This window comes from Myiozetetes cayanensis, unplaced genomic scaffold, assembly GCF_022539395.1.
Source record: "Myiozetetes cayanensis isolate MyiCay16 unplaced genomic scaffold, myiCay2020 scf59, whole genome shotgun sequence".
NCBI lineage: Eukaryota > Metazoa > Chordata > Aves > Passeriformes > Tyrannidae > Myiozetetes > Myiozetetes cayanensis.
In genome coordinates this window covers 298,614-314,313 of record NW_026087842.1, presented here as the reverse complement: position 1 = coordinate 314,313, position 15,700 = coordinate 298,614, and the positions used below count along the sequence as shown (strand labels likewise).

General features: G+C 69.3%; 1 protein-coding gene across 1 annotated transcript in view; it reads right to left on the bottom strand.

The window, feature by feature from the left end:
* The window catches only part of KIF5A (kinesin family member 5A), a 23,406-nt gene extending 7,706 nt beyond the window's left edge, over positions 1 to 15,700 (bottom strand). Inside the window, 19 exon segments of the mRNA XM_050334786.1 lie at positions 483 to 600; positions 1,603 to 1,791; positions 2,578 to 2,724; positions 3,485 to 3,691; positions 5,113 to 5,181; positions 5,327 to 5,461; positions 5,463 to 5,530; positions 5,985 to 6,133; positions 6,904 to 7,052; positions 7,253 to 7,357; positions 7,930 to 8,054; positions 8,916 to 9,003; positions 9,084 to 9,139; positions 9,829 to 9,877; positions 10,439 to 10,540; positions 11,610 to 11,683; positions 13,005 to 13,092; positions 15,573 to 15,625; positions 15,628 to 15,700. Of these exon segments, the coding sequence (XP_050190743.1) occupies positions 483 to 600; positions 1,603 to 1,791; positions 2,578 to 2,724; positions 3,485 to 3,691; positions 5,113 to 5,181; positions 5,327 to 5,461; positions 5,463 to 5,530; positions 5,985 to 6,133; positions 6,904 to 7,052; positions 7,253 to 7,357; positions 7,930 to 8,054; positions 8,916 to 9,003; positions 9,084 to 9,139; positions 9,829 to 9,877; positions 10,439 to 10,540; positions 11,610 to 11,683; positions 13,005 to 13,092; positions 15,573 to 15,625; positions 15,628 to 15,700 (2,044 nt within the window).

Sequence of the window (15,700 nt, the reverse complement as noted above, 5' to 3'; positions counted from 1 at the left end):
TCCCCCGGACCCCTAAACTCCCCTGTGCCCCTCAGAGCCCCCAATCTTCTGAGCCCCCCTCCTTGTCCCCCAGCCCCTTGAGCCCTCCCCGTGCCCTTTGAGCCCCCATACTCCCCCGGCCCCCAGAGCCCCCCAGTGCCTGCAGCCCCTCCGTACCCTCCCCAGCCCTTTGTGCCCCCCACTTCCCGAGCCCCTGTGCCACCCGTACTCCCTCGAGCCCCCTGAGCTCCACAGGCCCCCACCCTGTGCCTTCAGCCCCTGAGCCCCCACGCTGTGCCTGCAGCCCCCTGACCCCCACCCTGTGCCTGCAGCCCCCAGCCTGCAGCCCCTGGGCCCCACCCTGTGCCTGCAGCCCCCGAGAACCCCACCCTGTGCCTGCAGCCCCTGAGACCCCCACCCTGTGCCTGCAGCCCCCGAGCCCCCACCCTGTGCCTGCAGCCCCCCGACCCCCACCCTGTGCCTGCAGCCCCCGAGGCCCCCACCCTGTGCCTGCAGCCTCGCCAGCTCCTCCCCGAGCGCGTCGTGCGCCTCCTCGAGGTGCCTCTTGCGCAGCTCCAAACTCTGCGCGTACTCGGTGAGCGAGCGGATCTTCGCCTCGTGCTGCAGCGGGACCCGCACCGGCAACCCTCAGACCCCGCCTGGGACCCCAGGACCCCGCACGCACCCTCAGGACCCGCACTGGCACCCTCCAGGACCCCGCCTGGGACCCCCGGGACCCCCGGCACCGGCACCCCTCAGACCCCACCTGGGACCCCGGCACCCCCGGCACCGGCACCCCTCAGACCCGCCTGGGACCCCAGCACCTTCCGGGACCCCCTCGGGACCCCCGGCACCGGCACCCCTCAGACCCCGCCTGGGACCCCCGGCACCCCCGGCACCGGCACCCCTCAGACCCCACCTGGGACCCCAGGACCCCTCGGGACCCCGGCACCGGCACCGCCTCAGACCCCTGCCTGGGACCCCCGGCACCTTCCGGCACCCCCTCAGCACCCCGGCACCGGCACCCCTCAGGCCCCGCCTGGGACCCCCGGCACCCCTGGACCCCCTCGGCACCCCCGGCACCTGCAACCGCCTCAGACCCGCCTGGGACCCCCGCCCCCGGGACCCTCTCGGCACCCCCAGCACAGCCTGGCACCCCTGGCACCGGCACCTCCTCAGCCCCCGCCCGGGGCACCGCACCCCAGGGACCCCCGGCACCTCTCAGCCCCAGCTCCGGACCCCTGGCACCCCCTCAGGACCCCCTCGGCACCGGCACCCCTGAGCCCCCACCCAGGATCCCCTGCACCCCAGGCATCACCCGGGACCCTCCGGCACCCCCTTGGCACCGGCACCCTCAGCCCCTGCCCGGGGTACACTGCACCCTCCGGGACCCCCAGCACCCCGGGTGCACGTCACCTAACACCCTCAGGGAGCCCCCAGGGACACCCCGACCCAGCACCCCGGGGCGATTCACACCAACACCCTCCCTGACACCCCAGAGCCGCCCCCAACCCTCGGAGCCAGGACAATCAACCCCCGGTCACCTCACCGAGGTCACCCCACGCGGGTCATCGGACCAGGGTCAGCCGAGTCACCCGGGGTCCCGGGCCCCCGATCCCGCACCTGGGAGATGAGCAGCTGGCACGAGGACAGCTCCCGGCCCGTCACCTCCAGCTTGCGGTGACACTCGACCTGCAGCCCCTCGAGCTGCCGGCACCGCTTCACCACCGACTTCACCTCCGACTTGATCTTGCTGATGTAGAGCCGCGCCACCGCGAACTCCTCCTCGATCGCCCCGCTCACCTCCACCGGCTGAGGGGCACGGGGTCAGCGAGACCGGGGGCACGGGGGGCACAGGGAGCACGGGGGGCAGTGGGCACGGGGGCACGGGGGGCACAGGGGGGCAGCGGGGCCAGGGGGCACAGGGGGCAGTGGGCACGGGGGCACGAGGGGCACAGGGGCACGGGGACACGAGGGGCACAGGGGGCAGCAGGGCCAGGGGGCACGGGGGCAGTGGGGCGGGAGCAGTAGGCACGGGGGGCATGGGGAGCAGTGGTACTGGGGACGTGGGGGGGACAGGGGGCAATGGGGCCGGGGGTGCAGAGGACATGGGGAGCACGGGGAAAGCAGGGCAGGGAAGAGTGGACAAGGGGGCACAGGGGCAAGTGGGTCAGTGGGTACGAGGGGCATGGGGGACACGGGGGGCAGCGGGACCAGGGGGCATGGGGGACAGTGGGCACAGGGGATACGGGGTGCATGAGGGGCAGTGGGCACGGGGGGCACAGCCCACATGGCACAGAGCCCTCCCTGTGCCCCCCATGGCCCAGTGCCCCCCACCACTTTGATGTCCCCATGGCCCAGTGCCCCTCACCAGTGTGATGTCCCCTCACCAGTGTGATGTCCCCTCACCAGTCAGATGTCCCCTCACCAGTCAGATGTCCCCTCACCAGTGTGCTGCCCCCTCACCAGTTTGATGTCCCCCTCACCAGTTTGATGTCCCCTTCACCAGTGTGATGTCCCCTCACCAGTTTCATGTCCCCCTCACCAGTTTGATGTCCCCATGGCCCAGTGCCCCTCACCAGTTTGATGTCCCCTCACCAGTTTGATGTCCCCGCTGCCCACGAGGGCGCTGAGCTCTCCCAGGTCCCTGAGCAGCCCGTTCAGCACCTCAGCCGCGCGGCGCCGCTGCTGCCCCCCGAGCTCCCTCGCCCGCGACAGCTCCGACTCCAGCGACAGCGTCGTGGCCTGAGGCACAGGGGGCTGCAACGGGGGGGCCTGTGCCCAGCACCCCCAACGGGGACCCCGGGCACCCCCACACCGCTAGGGTACCCCCACACCACCAGGGACCCCCACACCACCAGAACGCCCCCCATGGGGACCCCCACACTGCCAGGGCACCCCCACACTGCCAGGGCACCCCCCCAACGGGGACCCCCACACTGCCAGGGCACCTCCACACTGCCAGGGCACCCCCACGCAGGGACCCCCACACTGCCAGGGCAGCCCCACACCTCCTGGGCACCCCCACAGCACCTCCTGGGCACCATCTGGGCACCCCTGGGCCATCACCCCCTGCCCCATTGGGTTTCCCTGTTGGGTTCCCAAGTAGGATCCTGTTGGGTGCTCCTATTGGGTTCTTTGTTGGGTTTTCTGTTGGGTTCCCCATTGGGTTCCCCGTTGGGTTCCCAGAAGACCCCGCTGGGTTTTCTCATTGGGTTCCCTGTGAGGTTTCCCACTGGTTTCCTCACTGGTTTCCCCACTGGGTTCCCTGCTGGGTTCCCTGAAGACCCCGCTGGGTTTCCCCATTGGGTTCCCAGTTGGGTTCCCTGTTGGGTTCCCAGTAGGACCCCACTGGCTTCTCTGTTGGGTTCCCAGTTGGGTTTCCCTGTTGGGTTCCCCATTGGGTTCCTGGTGCCCTGTGGTGTCCCCACGGTGTCCCCGGCAATGGCAGTGCCAGTGGGGGTTCAGGTGCAGGTTTGGGTGCCGGTTCGGGTTCCGTGCCCACCTCTGTCCGTGCCAGCTCGTCGGCCAGGCGCCGGTTGTGCCTGCCGGTGTCCTCGGCCTCCTGGGCCTTGCGGTCGTAGCTCCGCGCCAGCTCCTCCAGCGCCGCCAGCACCTCGGTGACCTCGGCCCGCGCCGCGCCGTGCTCGGCACGCAGCGCTGCCAGCTCCCGGCGAGCCGCCTCGCCACCGCCACGGGCTGCTGCCAGCACCTGGGACATGGGGGGACACGGGGGACACGGGGGACACGGGGGACAGGGTGGGAGCTGAGCTGCCAGCTCCCGGTGAGCTGCCTCGCCACCGCCACGGGCTGCGGCAAGGACCTGGGACACGGGGGGGACATGGAGGGGACACGGGGGGACAGGGTGGGAGCTGAGCTGCCAGCTCCCGGCGAGCCGCCTCGCCACCGCCACGGGCTGCTGCCAGCACCTGGGACATGGGGACACAGGGTGGGAGCTGAGCTGCCAGCTCCCAGAGAGCCGCCTCGCCACCGCCACGGGCTGCTGCCAGCACCTGGGACACAGGGGGACAGGGTGGGAGCTGAGCTGCCAGCTCCTGGCGCGCCGCCTCGCCACCGCCACGGGCTGCTGCCAGCACCTGGGACATGGGGACACAGGTGGGAGCTGAGCTGCGCCCTGGCGCGCCGCCTCGCCACCGCCGGCTGCTGCCAGCACCTGGGACACGGGGGACATGGGGGGACACGGGGGACACGGGGACACAGGGTGGGAGCTGAGCTGCCAGCTCCGGGACATGGGGACACGGGGGACAGGGTGGGAGCTGAGCTACCAGCTCCCGGCGAGCCGCCTCGCCACCGCCACGGGCTGCTGCCAGCACCTGGGACATGGGGGGACACAGGGGGACAGGGTGGGAGCTGAGCTGCCAGCTCCGGGCGAGCTGCCTCGCCACCACCACGGAGCTGCGGCAAGGACCTGGGACATGGGGACATGGGGGGACACGGGGACAGGGTGGGAGCTGAGCTGCCAGCTCCGGCAAGCCGCCTCACCACCGCCACGGCTGCTGCCAGCACCTGGGACATAGGGAGGGGCACAAAGGGGCAAGGGGCCACAGGGGCCGCAGGAGGTCAGAGTGGGGAGCCCAGAGGGGTCCTAGGGGTCAGGGGTGCCCAGGGGGGCAGGGTGGGGGTCGCAGGGTCACAGGGACATAGGGGGATCCAGGGGGCACTGGGGGCCCAAAGGGGCAGGGGGTCACAGGGGTTATGGGGGCCCCAGAGGGAATGGGGCACAGGGAAGACGGGCCATAGGGAGTCCCAGAGGGCAACAGGAGGGACATGGGGTCATGGGGGTCCCAGAGGGAATGGGGGGTATGGGGTCACAGGGACATAGGGGGTCCCAGATGGGCAGGGTGGGAGGCACAGGGACCCCAAGGGCCATAGTGGCTTTCTAAGAGTCATAGTGGGGTCCCAGGAGCCACAGTGGGGGTCCCAGGGGGGTCCCAGTGAGGTCACACTGGGGGGTCCCAGAGGTCAGAGTTCGGGGGTCTCAGGCATTCAGGGTGGGAGGGTCTGGGGGTCTGAGTTGGGGTCCCAGAGGGTCTGAGTGGGTCCCAGGGGGTCTGATTGGGGTCCAGAAGGGCCAGAGGGGGACACAGTGTGGGGGCTCTGAGGGTCCCTCACCTCCTCCTGGTCCAGCATCTGCTGCTTGAGCTTCTCCATGATCTGGCTCTGCTGGTTGATCTCGTCATCCTGGGGGGGCACAGGAGGGTCTGCCCAGTCACCCCGGGGGGATGGGGATGGGGAGGGGTCTAGGGGGCACAGGAGGGTCTGCCCGGTCACCCTGGGGATGGGGCTGGGGAGGGGCTGGGGGCTCAGGGGGTCTCGGGGTGCCCACCTTGTCATCCAGCTGCTTGTAGAGCTTCCTGATCTCCTCCTCGTACTTGCGCCGCTCCTCGTCCGAGATGTGGATGACGATGGAGGAGCTGTTGTCGTTCAGGGGGCTCCTCGGGGTCCCCCGGCCTCCCCGGCCCCTCCCCGGCCCGGTCTCGGTCTCCCGCCTCCGCCTCGTTCAGCTGCTCCGTCTCGGGCACGGCCTCGCCTGGGGGGGGGCGCGGCCTCAGTGACCCTGTCGGGGTAGGGAGTCCCCGGGGTCTCGGTGACCCCTGGTGGGTGCCCCTCAGGGCTCCCCCAGGGGCTCAGCCCGCCCAGGGGACACACCCGGCCCCAGATGAGGTCCCATCACGAACCTTGGGGTCCCCCCCGATATCGGGGTCCTCCCCCTTACTCAGGGTGCCCCTCCCAGACATGGAGTGCCCCCCCAGTCTCGGGGTGCCCTCCCAGTCTCAGGGTGCTGCTCCCCCAGTCTCGGGGTGTCCCCTCGGGCTTGGGGTGCTCCCCAGTGTCAGGTGTCCCTCCCAGTCTCGGGGTGCCCCCCCAGTCTCAGGGTGTCCCTCCCAGTCTCGGGGAGCCCCCCCAGTTTTGGGGAGCCCCCCCAGTTTCGGGGAACCCCCCCCGTTTCGAGGAGCCCCCCGCCAGTCTCGGGGAGCCCTCACCGCTCCTCCATCGGTTCAGCTCCGCCTCGAGCCGGGCCAGGGTCTCTCTCAGCGCTTTGTTCTTCTCCTTCTCCTTCTCGAACTTCTTCTTCCACTGCTCTGCCGTGAGCTCCAGGTTCACCGACGCCGTGTTCTTGATGGTCTTGGCCCTGGGGGGCGCCGGCGGTGGGACCCCCCCGCTGCCCCCTCACCACAGATCCGAAACGGGGACCCCCCTCACCACAGACCCCAAACTGGGACCCCTCCACTGCCCTCAGTCATCACAGACCTCAAACTGGGACCCCCCTCATTACGGACCCCAAACTGGGACCCCCCTCACTATGGACCCTGAACTGGGAGCCCCTGGGCACCACAGATCCCAGACTGGGACCCCCCCGCTGCCCCCTCACCACGGACCCCAAACTGGGACCCCCCGGTCATTACAGACCCCAAAATGGGACCCCCCCAGTGCCCCCTGGATCATCACAGACACCCCGGCTGGGGGTTCACCCTCCCCACTCCTGTCCCGTGTCTCGGGGGCAGTTGGGGGGCAGTTGGGGGCAGTGGGTGCTCTGGGGAGGCAATGGGTGCTCTTGGGGTGCTCTTGGGGTGCAGTTTGGGGGGTCAATGATCCCCCCAGGGTGCAGGGGGTGCTCCTGGGGTGCCATGGGCACTTTGGGGTGTGTTGGGGTGCAGGGTGGGGGCAGTTGGGCCCCCCCAAACCCCACCTCCTCCAAACACGAGTGTGGGCTCGGGGGGTGCAGGAGTCTGGGGGTGCACGGGGGGTCGAGGGGGGTTCAGAATCCCCCCTTAACCCCCCCCAGGCCCCCACCTATGGCTGAACACGAGTGTAGATTTGGGGAGGACTCGGGGGGGTTCAGGGGGGGTCAGAGGGACTCAGGGGGGTTCAGGACCCCCCCGATATCCCCCCAGCCCCCACCTCTGGCCGAACATGAGCGTGGATTTGGTCTCGGCGTCGTTGTAGCTGGAGGGGGAGCAGCAGATGAACATCGTGGTGCGGCAGTTCCCGCCCAGCGAGTCCTGCAGGATCCGCGTCATTTTGCTGTCGCGATAGGGCACGTACGCCTTCTGCGGGGGGAGGGGCGTCAGCGGCGGGGGACACAGGACACCCCGAGGGGGAGACACACATGGGGAGCGGGGACAGCGAGGGAGCCCCCGAGACCTCCGGGAGGACACGCGGGGGGCTCAGGGTGTCCCCACCCCGGGGGACAAGGAGGGACACAGGGGGCTCAGGGGTGCCCCACCCCGAGAGGACAGCAGGGTCTCACCGTGCCCTCGGCCAGCGCGGAGATGACGTTGCCCAGCGCCGACAGAGACTTGTTGATGTTTTTGGCCTCGTCCAGCACGGCCCCCTCGGCCCCCGTCTTGCTCACCTGGGGGATTTGGGGGACGGCTCAGGGACGCCCCTGTGGGTTCCCCCACCCAGAGACCCCTCCCGAGGACACCCCGAGCCCAAGAACCCCTCCCCCCACCGAGACCCCCAAAGTGAGAGTGCCACCACCCAGGGACCCCCAGAGACCCCAAAGGCAGACCTCCCCCTCAGAGACCCCCCCCAATCCTGAAGACCCCCAAACTCCAATGGCCCCATAAATTCCCATGTCCCCCCAAAACGCCCCCGAATGTGCCCCAATGTCCCCCAGCACCCCATGGACCCCCAGGACACCTCCAAGGTCCCCCTCGGGGACATGGTCTCCACCAGTGCCCCCAGTGCCCCCAGTGCCCTCCCAGTGTCCCCAGTGCCCCCAGTGCCCCCCAGTGCCCTCCCAGTTCCCTGTAACCCAACCCAGTCTCCCCATTCTGGGGTCTCCCCCACCTTGGGGGTCCCTCCTCACCTTTGGGGTCTTCCCGACCTTTGGTGACCCCCCCAAAAATCTTTGTGGTCCCCCCCGGTGTTTGTATTCCCCCAGTCCTTGGGGTCCCCCCCAGTCCTTGGGGTCCCCCCCACCTTCTCGCTGCCCGCCAGGTCCACCAGGTAGAGTTTCCCGCTGAGTTTCTGCTCGGTCTCCACGTTCTCCTGCTTGATGTGGATGAGGAAGATGCTGTGGCTGCGGGAGCTGTGCTCGTTCATGTCTGCGGGCACGGCACACGTTGGGGCACCCCGGGAGGGGACACCCCACAGAGACCCCCCCGGCACCCCCCACAGCACCCCGGAACATCAACACACCCCACAGAGAGAGACCCCCCACACCCCGGCACGTCAACACACCCCACAGAGAGAGACCCCACACACCCCGGAACATCAACACACCCCACAGAGACCCCCCCGGCACCTCTCACAGCACTCCCGGCACGGGGACACCCCTACAGAGCCCCCCGGCACCCCAAAACATCAACACCCCCGCAGAGACCCCACAGCACCCCAAAACATCAACACCCCCACAGGGACCCCCCCATCAGCCCAGCGGCTCCCGCAGCATCCCCTGGGCCCCCGTGGGGCCCCAGGGACCCCCTCAGCATCCCAATGTCCTGACAGCATCCCGGGACCCCCTGTAGGCTCCCAGGGGGACCCCCAGAATGCCCCAGAGACCCCCGTGGCATCCAAGGGACTCCGCAGCGCTCCGGAGACCCCCAGAAGGCTTTGGGGACCCCCAGAACCCTCCACCCACCCCAGGGACCCTCAGCACCCTGTCCCCATCAACCCCCAAGCCTCCCACGTGTCCCCCAGCCCCCGTGTCCCCCCTGTGTCCCCCAGCCCCCGTGTCCCTCGTGTCCCCCATGTCCCCCTCGTGATCCCCCGTGTCCCTCACTGGTGACAGCCACGTGCCGGTTGGATGTCACAGCCCCCGTGTCCCCCCAGCCCCCAGCCCCCAGTGTCCCCCAGCCTCCCCGTGTCCCCCCGTCCCTCACTGGTGACAGCCACGTGCCGGTTGGATGTCACAGCCCCCTGTGTCCCCTCAGCCCCCGTGTCCCCCCTGTCCCCCGTGTCCTCACTGGTGACAGCCACGTGCCGGTTGGATTTGCCCTCGTCGATGACGTCCAGGATCTCCTCGGGGCTGGACACGAAGCGCTCGGTGCAGCCCTGGGGGTCCCGAGGGGTCAGGGGATTCAGACCTCGCCCCTCCTCCCGGGGTGTCCCTGGGGTCCCCTCGGTGCCCCCACCTTGACGTAGGGCACGCGGTTCTTGTCCTCGTGCACCGACAGGTTGGTTTTGGTCACTGGGGGGGACACGGGGGGGGTCAGGGGTGGCCCCCGGGGTGCCCCGGGAGCTCCCAGTGCCTCCCAGTGCTCCTCCAGTGCCTCCCAGTGCCTCCCAGTGCTCCTCCAGTGCCTCCCAGTGCTCCTCCAGTGCTCCTCCCAGTGCCTCCCAGTGCTCCTCCACACCCTCCCAGTGCCTCCCAGTGCTTCTCAATCCCCATCCAGTGTTTTCCAGTAACCATCCAGTGCCTCCCAGTGCTCCTCCCACTGCCTCCCAGTGCTCCTCCAGTGCCTCCCAGTGCTCCTCCAGTGCCTCCCAGTGCTCCTCCAGTGCCTCCCAGTACCCTCCAGTGCCTCCCAGTGCTCCTCCACACCCTCCCAGTGCCTCCCAGCGCTCCTCCAGTGCTCCTCCCAGTGCCTCCCAGTGCTCCTCCCAGTGCTCCTCCCAGTGCCTCCCAGTGCCTCCCAGTGCTCCTCAATCCCCATCCAGTGTTTTCCAGTAACCATCCAGTGCCTCCCAGTTTGCCCCCGTGCCCTTTCAGGGACTTCCAGAACTTCCCAGTAACCACCCAGTGCTTCCCAGTGCACTCCCAGTGCTCCTCCAGTGCCTCCCAGTGCTCCTCCAGTGCCTCCCAGCTTCCCAGTATCACCATCCCACTGCCCCCCAGTACGACCCAGTGCCCCCAGTATGTCCCAGTGCCCCACTCACTGTCCAGCAGGTCCCGGATCTTGTCCAGGTAAATCTCAAAGTACGACACCTGGGGGGGAGGGGGACGTCAGGGGGCCAGGGCCAGGCTCCCAGTGCTCCCAGTGCTCCCAGTGCTCCCATGCCTCCCAGTGCCCCCGTGCCCCCTCCCAGTATCCCCAGTGCCCCTCCCAGTGCTCCCAGTGCCCCCGTGGTCCCTCCCAGTGCCCCAGCGCCCTCCCAGTACCCTCCCAGTGCCCCAGTGCCTGCCATGCCACCTCCCAGTGCTCCCAGTGCCCCCAGTGCCCCAGTCCTCCCAGTGCCCTCAGTGCCCTCCCAGTGCCCCCAGTGTCCCCTCCCAGTGTCCCCAGTGCCCCCGTGCCCCTCCCATCACCCCCTCCCAGTGCCTCCCAGTGCTCCCACGTGCACCCCTCTCAGTGCCCCCAGTGCCCCGTGCCCTCCCAGTGCTCCCAGTGCCCCGTGCCTCCCAGTGCCCCCGTGCCCCTCCCAGTGCTCCCAGTGCCCCCGTGCCCCTCCCAGTGCTCCCAGTGCTCCCAGTGCTCCCAGTGCCCCCGTGCCCCTGTGCCCTCCCAGTGCTCCCAGTGCTCCCAGTGCCCCCGTGCCCCCGTGCCACCTTGATGTGGAACTCGAGGTTCTCGTCCATGGCGTAGATGTGGTTGAAGATGTCCCGGGCGATGCGGGGATGATCCCCATCTGCTGGGGTCGTGCAGCTTCCCTGGGGGGCCGGGCCTCAGGGGTGTCCAGATCCCCCGAGCTCCCCCAGCCCCCCAGTGCTCCCAGTGCCCCCAGTGCCCCCAGTGTCCCCCAGTGCTCCCAGTGCCCCCAGTGCTCCCAGAGTCCCCCCGAGCCCCACAGTGCCCCCAGTGCCCCCAGTGCTCCCAGTGCTCCCAGTGCCCCCAGTGCTCCCAGTGCTCCCAGACCAGCCCCTGAGCTCCCCCAGCCCCCAGTGCTCCCTGAGCCCTCCAGTGCCCCAGGGCTCCCAGACTACCCCCGAGCTCTCAGTGCCCCCAGTGCTCCCAGAGCCCCCAGTGCCCCCAGTGCCTCCCAGTGCTCCCAGTGCCCCCAGCCCCCCGTGCTCCCAGAGCCCCTCCAGTGCCCCCAGTGCTCCCAGAGCCCCCAGTGCTCCCAGAGCCCCTCAGGCTCCCCCAGCCCCCGTGCTCCCAGAGCCCCCAGTGCCCCCAGTGCTCCCAGAGCCCCCAGTGCTCCCAGTGCCCCCAGTGCCCCCAGTGCCCCTCAGTGCTCCCAGAGCCTCCCCCAAGCCCCACAGTGCTCTCAGTGCCCCCTCGTGCCCTCCAGTGTTCCTAGTGCCTCCAGTGCCCCCAAGTGCTCCCTAGAGCCCCCAGTGCTCCCAGTACCCCCAGAGCCCCCAGTGCCCCCAGTGCTCCCAGAGCCTCCCCCAAGCCCCACAGTGCTCTCAGTGCCCCCAGTGCCCTCCAGTGCTCCCCAGACACTCCAGTGCCCCCAGTTTCCCCAGTGCTCCCAGTACCCCCAGAGCCCCCTAGTGCCTCCCGAGAGCCCCCATTGCCCCCAATTTCCCAGTGGCCCCAGTGCTCCCAGTGCCCCCAGTGCTCCCCATTCCTAAGTCCCCCAGTCTCCCCAGTCCCCCCAGTCTCCCTGAGTCTCCCAGTCCCCCAGTATCCCAGTTCCCCCAGTGTCCCAGTGCCCCCAGTATCCCAGTGCCCCCAGTGTCCCAGGGCCCCCAGTTCCCCCAGTCTCCCCAGTATCCCAGTCCCCCGACTCCCCCGACTCCCCCAGTGCCCCCAGTTCCCCCAGTTCCCCCTCACCTCCATGGTGTGGGTCTTGCCCGATGAGGTTTGGCCGTAGGCGAAGATGGTCCCGTTGTACCCGGCCAGGACATCTGGGGGGAGGGCGGGGAGGAGCCCCCCGGGACCCTCAGGGACCCCCCGGGACCCTCAGGGACCTCCCGGGACCCCCAGGAGCCCCTCGGGACCCTCAGGGACCCCCAGGAACCTCCCGGGACCCTCAGGAACCCCCCGGGACCCCCAGGAACCTCCCGGGACCCCCAAGAACACCCCAGGACCCCCAGGAACACCCCGGGACCCCCAGGCATTCCCCGGGACCTCCAGGAACACCCCGGGACTCTCAGGAATCCCCCGGGACCCTCAGGAACCCCCAGGGACCCTCAGGCATCCCCCAAGACCCTCAGGAACCCCCCGAGACCCTCAGGAACCCCCAGGGACCCTCAGGCATCCCCCGAGACCCTCAGGAACATCCCAGGACGCTCAGGAACACCCCGGGACCCCCAGGAATCCCTCAGGAATTCCAGAAGACCCCCAGGAACACCCCAGGACCCTCAGGAACCCCCCGGGACCCTCAGGAACATCCCGGGACCCCCAGGAATCCCTCAGGAACCCCCCGGGACCCTCAGAAGCCGCCCGGGACCCCCAGGAACCCCCCGGAACCCCCAGGAATCCCTCAGGAATTCCAGAGGACCCTCAGGAGCCCCTCCGGGGGACCCTCTGGACACCCCGAGGGACCCCTGAACACACCCAGAGACCCCCAAACTCCCCCAAGCCCCCTCCCCAGCCCTGGGTGTCCCTATGGAGGGATCACAGCCCCCTCCCCAGCCCTGGGTGTCCCTGGGGGGGATCACAGCCCCCTCCCCAGCCCTGGGTGTCCCTATGGAGATCACAGCCCCCTCCCCAGCCCTGGGTGTCCCTGGGGGGGATCACAGCCCCCTCCCCAGCCCTGGGTGTCCCTGAGGGATCAATCACACCCCTCCCCAGCCCTGGGTGTCCCTGGGGGGTCACAGCCCCTCCCCAGCCCTGGGTGTCCTGGGAGTCACACCCCCCTCCCCAGCCCTGGGTGTCCCTGGGGGGAGTCACAGCCCCCTCCCTAGCCCTGGGTGTCCCTGGGGGGGGTCACAGCCCCCTCCCCAGCCCTGGGTGTCCCTGGGGGGGTCACAGCCCCCTCCCCAGCCCTGGGTGTCCCTATGGAGATCTGCGCCCCTCCCCAGCCCTGGGTGTCCCTATGGAGATCACAGCCCCCTCCCCAGCCCTGGGTGTCCCTGGGGGGGATCACAGCCCCCTCCCCAGCCCTGGGTGTCCCTATGGAGATCACAGCCCCCTCCCCAGCCCTGGGTGTCCCTGGGGGGGGTCGCAGCCCCCTCCCCAGCCCTGGGTGTCCCCGGGGGGGGTCGCAGCCCCCCTGCCCCTCACCCTTGACGATCTGCATGGCACAGGCGTGGTACACCTGCTCCTGCGTCGTGTTCGGGGGGAACACGCGGTCGAACACGTAGGGTTTGCCCTGGGGAGGGGGAGACACACGGTGAGGGAGGTCGATGTACGAGAGACCCCCAAAACAGTGTTGGGGGTGTCCGTCCCCCCCACACTCCGGCAGGGACCGGTGGGTTCCAGTGGGTCCCAGTAAGGGGGTCCCAGTAAGGCGGGGAGGTGGTGTCACGGGGAGGGTCTCTCACACTTCGTGCTCCTTAAACTCCCCCCCCCCAAACCCCCATTTATATCCCCACACACTTCATGTAGCCCCACACACACCCCAGGCCCCCAACACCCACATAAACCCCTCAGCCCCCATTGACCCCTACAGACCCCCATAGACCCTTCAGCCCTCCCATGGGCCCCCAGAGACCCTATAGACCTGCCCCAGTCCCCATAGACCCCTGCAGACCCCCAACTCCCCAGAGACCCCCCAGGCCCCATAGACCCCAGACCCCCAACCCTATAGACCCCTAGCCCCATCAAACCCCCAATCCAAACCCTACAGACCCCCAGCTCCCCATGAGACCCTACAGACCCCAGGCCCCCATAAACCCCTACAGACCTCCCAGCCCCTATAGACACCCTAGGCCCCCATAAACCCCTACAGACCCCTAACCCCTATAGAGCACCCCCTAGGCCCCCATAAACCCCTACAGAACCCCTAGCCCCCAGAGACCCCCAGGCCCCATAGACCCTACAGACCCCCAGCCCCCAGAGACCCCCATAGACCCCCAAACTCCCATAGACCCCCATAGACCACTCAACTCCCCATAGATCCCCACAGGCCCCTCAGCCTCCAGAGACCCCCAGAGACCCCCACAGGACCCTCAGACCTCAGAGAAGCCCAGAGGTCCCCCAGCCCCCAGAGACTCCCAGAGACGCCCAGTCCCCCAGCCCCTGCAGACCCCTTAGGCCCCCAAAAAGACCCTCCTATAGACCCCCCAGGCCCCCCCGCCACCTCTGCAAGCCCAGAGACCCCCGAGGCCTCGCTCCCCGAGGAGCTGTCCAGGCCACGGTGCTGAGCCCGCCACACGGGGACAAAGGGACAGGGGGACACGGGGACAGGGGACACCACCGGCTCCTCCTGACCCCCGTGTCCCCCCGTGTCCCCCGTGTCCCTCCCCAGCCCCGCAGCCTCCGCAGCCCCGCCCGCAGCTCGTCACGCACCCCCGCACCCCCACCTTGCAGCCCCTCTGTACCCCCTCGTACCCCCATCCCGCCACCCCCACCCTGCACCCCCGCGCCTCCTCCAGCCCCGCCAACCCCAACCTCCCCCTCGCCCCCGCCCCCAAACCCACAACTCCCCCCTTCCCCCGCACCCCCAAACCCGCAACTCCCCCTCGCCCCCACCTCCAAACCCGCAACTCCCGCATTGCGCCAGCTGCTGCACCGTGACTCCCCACCCACGGACACCCCTGCACCCACCGACCACCCTCGCACCCACGGACCCCCGCACCCACCGACCACCCCACCCATGGACCCCCAAACCACCTACCCCCACACCTACTGACCCCTCCAAAACCCACGGACCCCTTCCTGCACCGACCACCCCCAAACCCACTGGTCCCCCACCCACTGACCCCCAAACCCACGGACCCCTTCCTGCCCACTGACCCCCAAACCCACGGACCTTCCTGCCCACTGCCCCCAAACCCACGGACTACCCCCGCACCCTCCGACCCTCAAAACCCACAAACCCCCTCTCCGCACCCACCGACCCCCTGCACCCACAGATACCCTCCTCATCCACTGACACCCCCAAACCCGCGGACCCCCAAACCCACGCACCTCCCTGCACCCCTGACCCTCCCCGCTGCCACCCCCAGGAGACACCCCCGCCCCGGCCCCGTGCAAGGAAGGGGATATTTTGGAGGCTGAGCCCCAGTCTGAGCCCCCCGACAAAGGGCAGGGCCGCAGCAGGGGAGGGAGAAAGGGGATCTGCAGCAACTCCACCCCCTCCGCAATCAGGACCCCTGAGGTCAGGGCGGGTCCGCTCAGTGTAAACACCCCCTCCCCAGCACTGGGGCACACTGGGGACACTGGGGACAAAACACTGGGGGACTGGGGACAACTAAACACACTGGGGGACTGGGGACAACGGACTGGGGACACTGGGGACAACAGACTGGGGACACTGGGGACAATGGACAGGGAACTGGGAGTGCCAGTTGGAAATGGGGGGAAGGAAGAGGCATACGGGGGCGGAGCGCGGGAAGAGCCCTGGGGGGGCAAGGTGGCCACACCCAGGGCGTCCCCCTCCCCAGACAGGCTGTGTTGCCCCCCCAGTGACGCCAAAAAGGCTGTGCCCCACCAGTGACGCTCTGTGCGCCCCCTCCCCCAGACAGGCTGTGCCCCCCAGTGACGCTCTGTGCCCCCCTCACGAGGCCGCCAGGCTGTACTCCCGCAGACAGCTCTGTGCCCCCTCCCCCAGACAGGTTGTGCCCCAGTGACGCTCTGCTCCCCGGGGTTACCCCGAGCCGGGGATCCCCACACCCCCCATGGACTCACCCCCACCACGACGCTGTCGTCGCCCTGGAAGACGGGCAGGAATTTGTCCCCCGCAGGATCTCGGCCTGGTTGAGGGGCCGGAACCGGCACAGGACCTTGATGCTGCACTCGGAGCTGGGCTCGGCCAT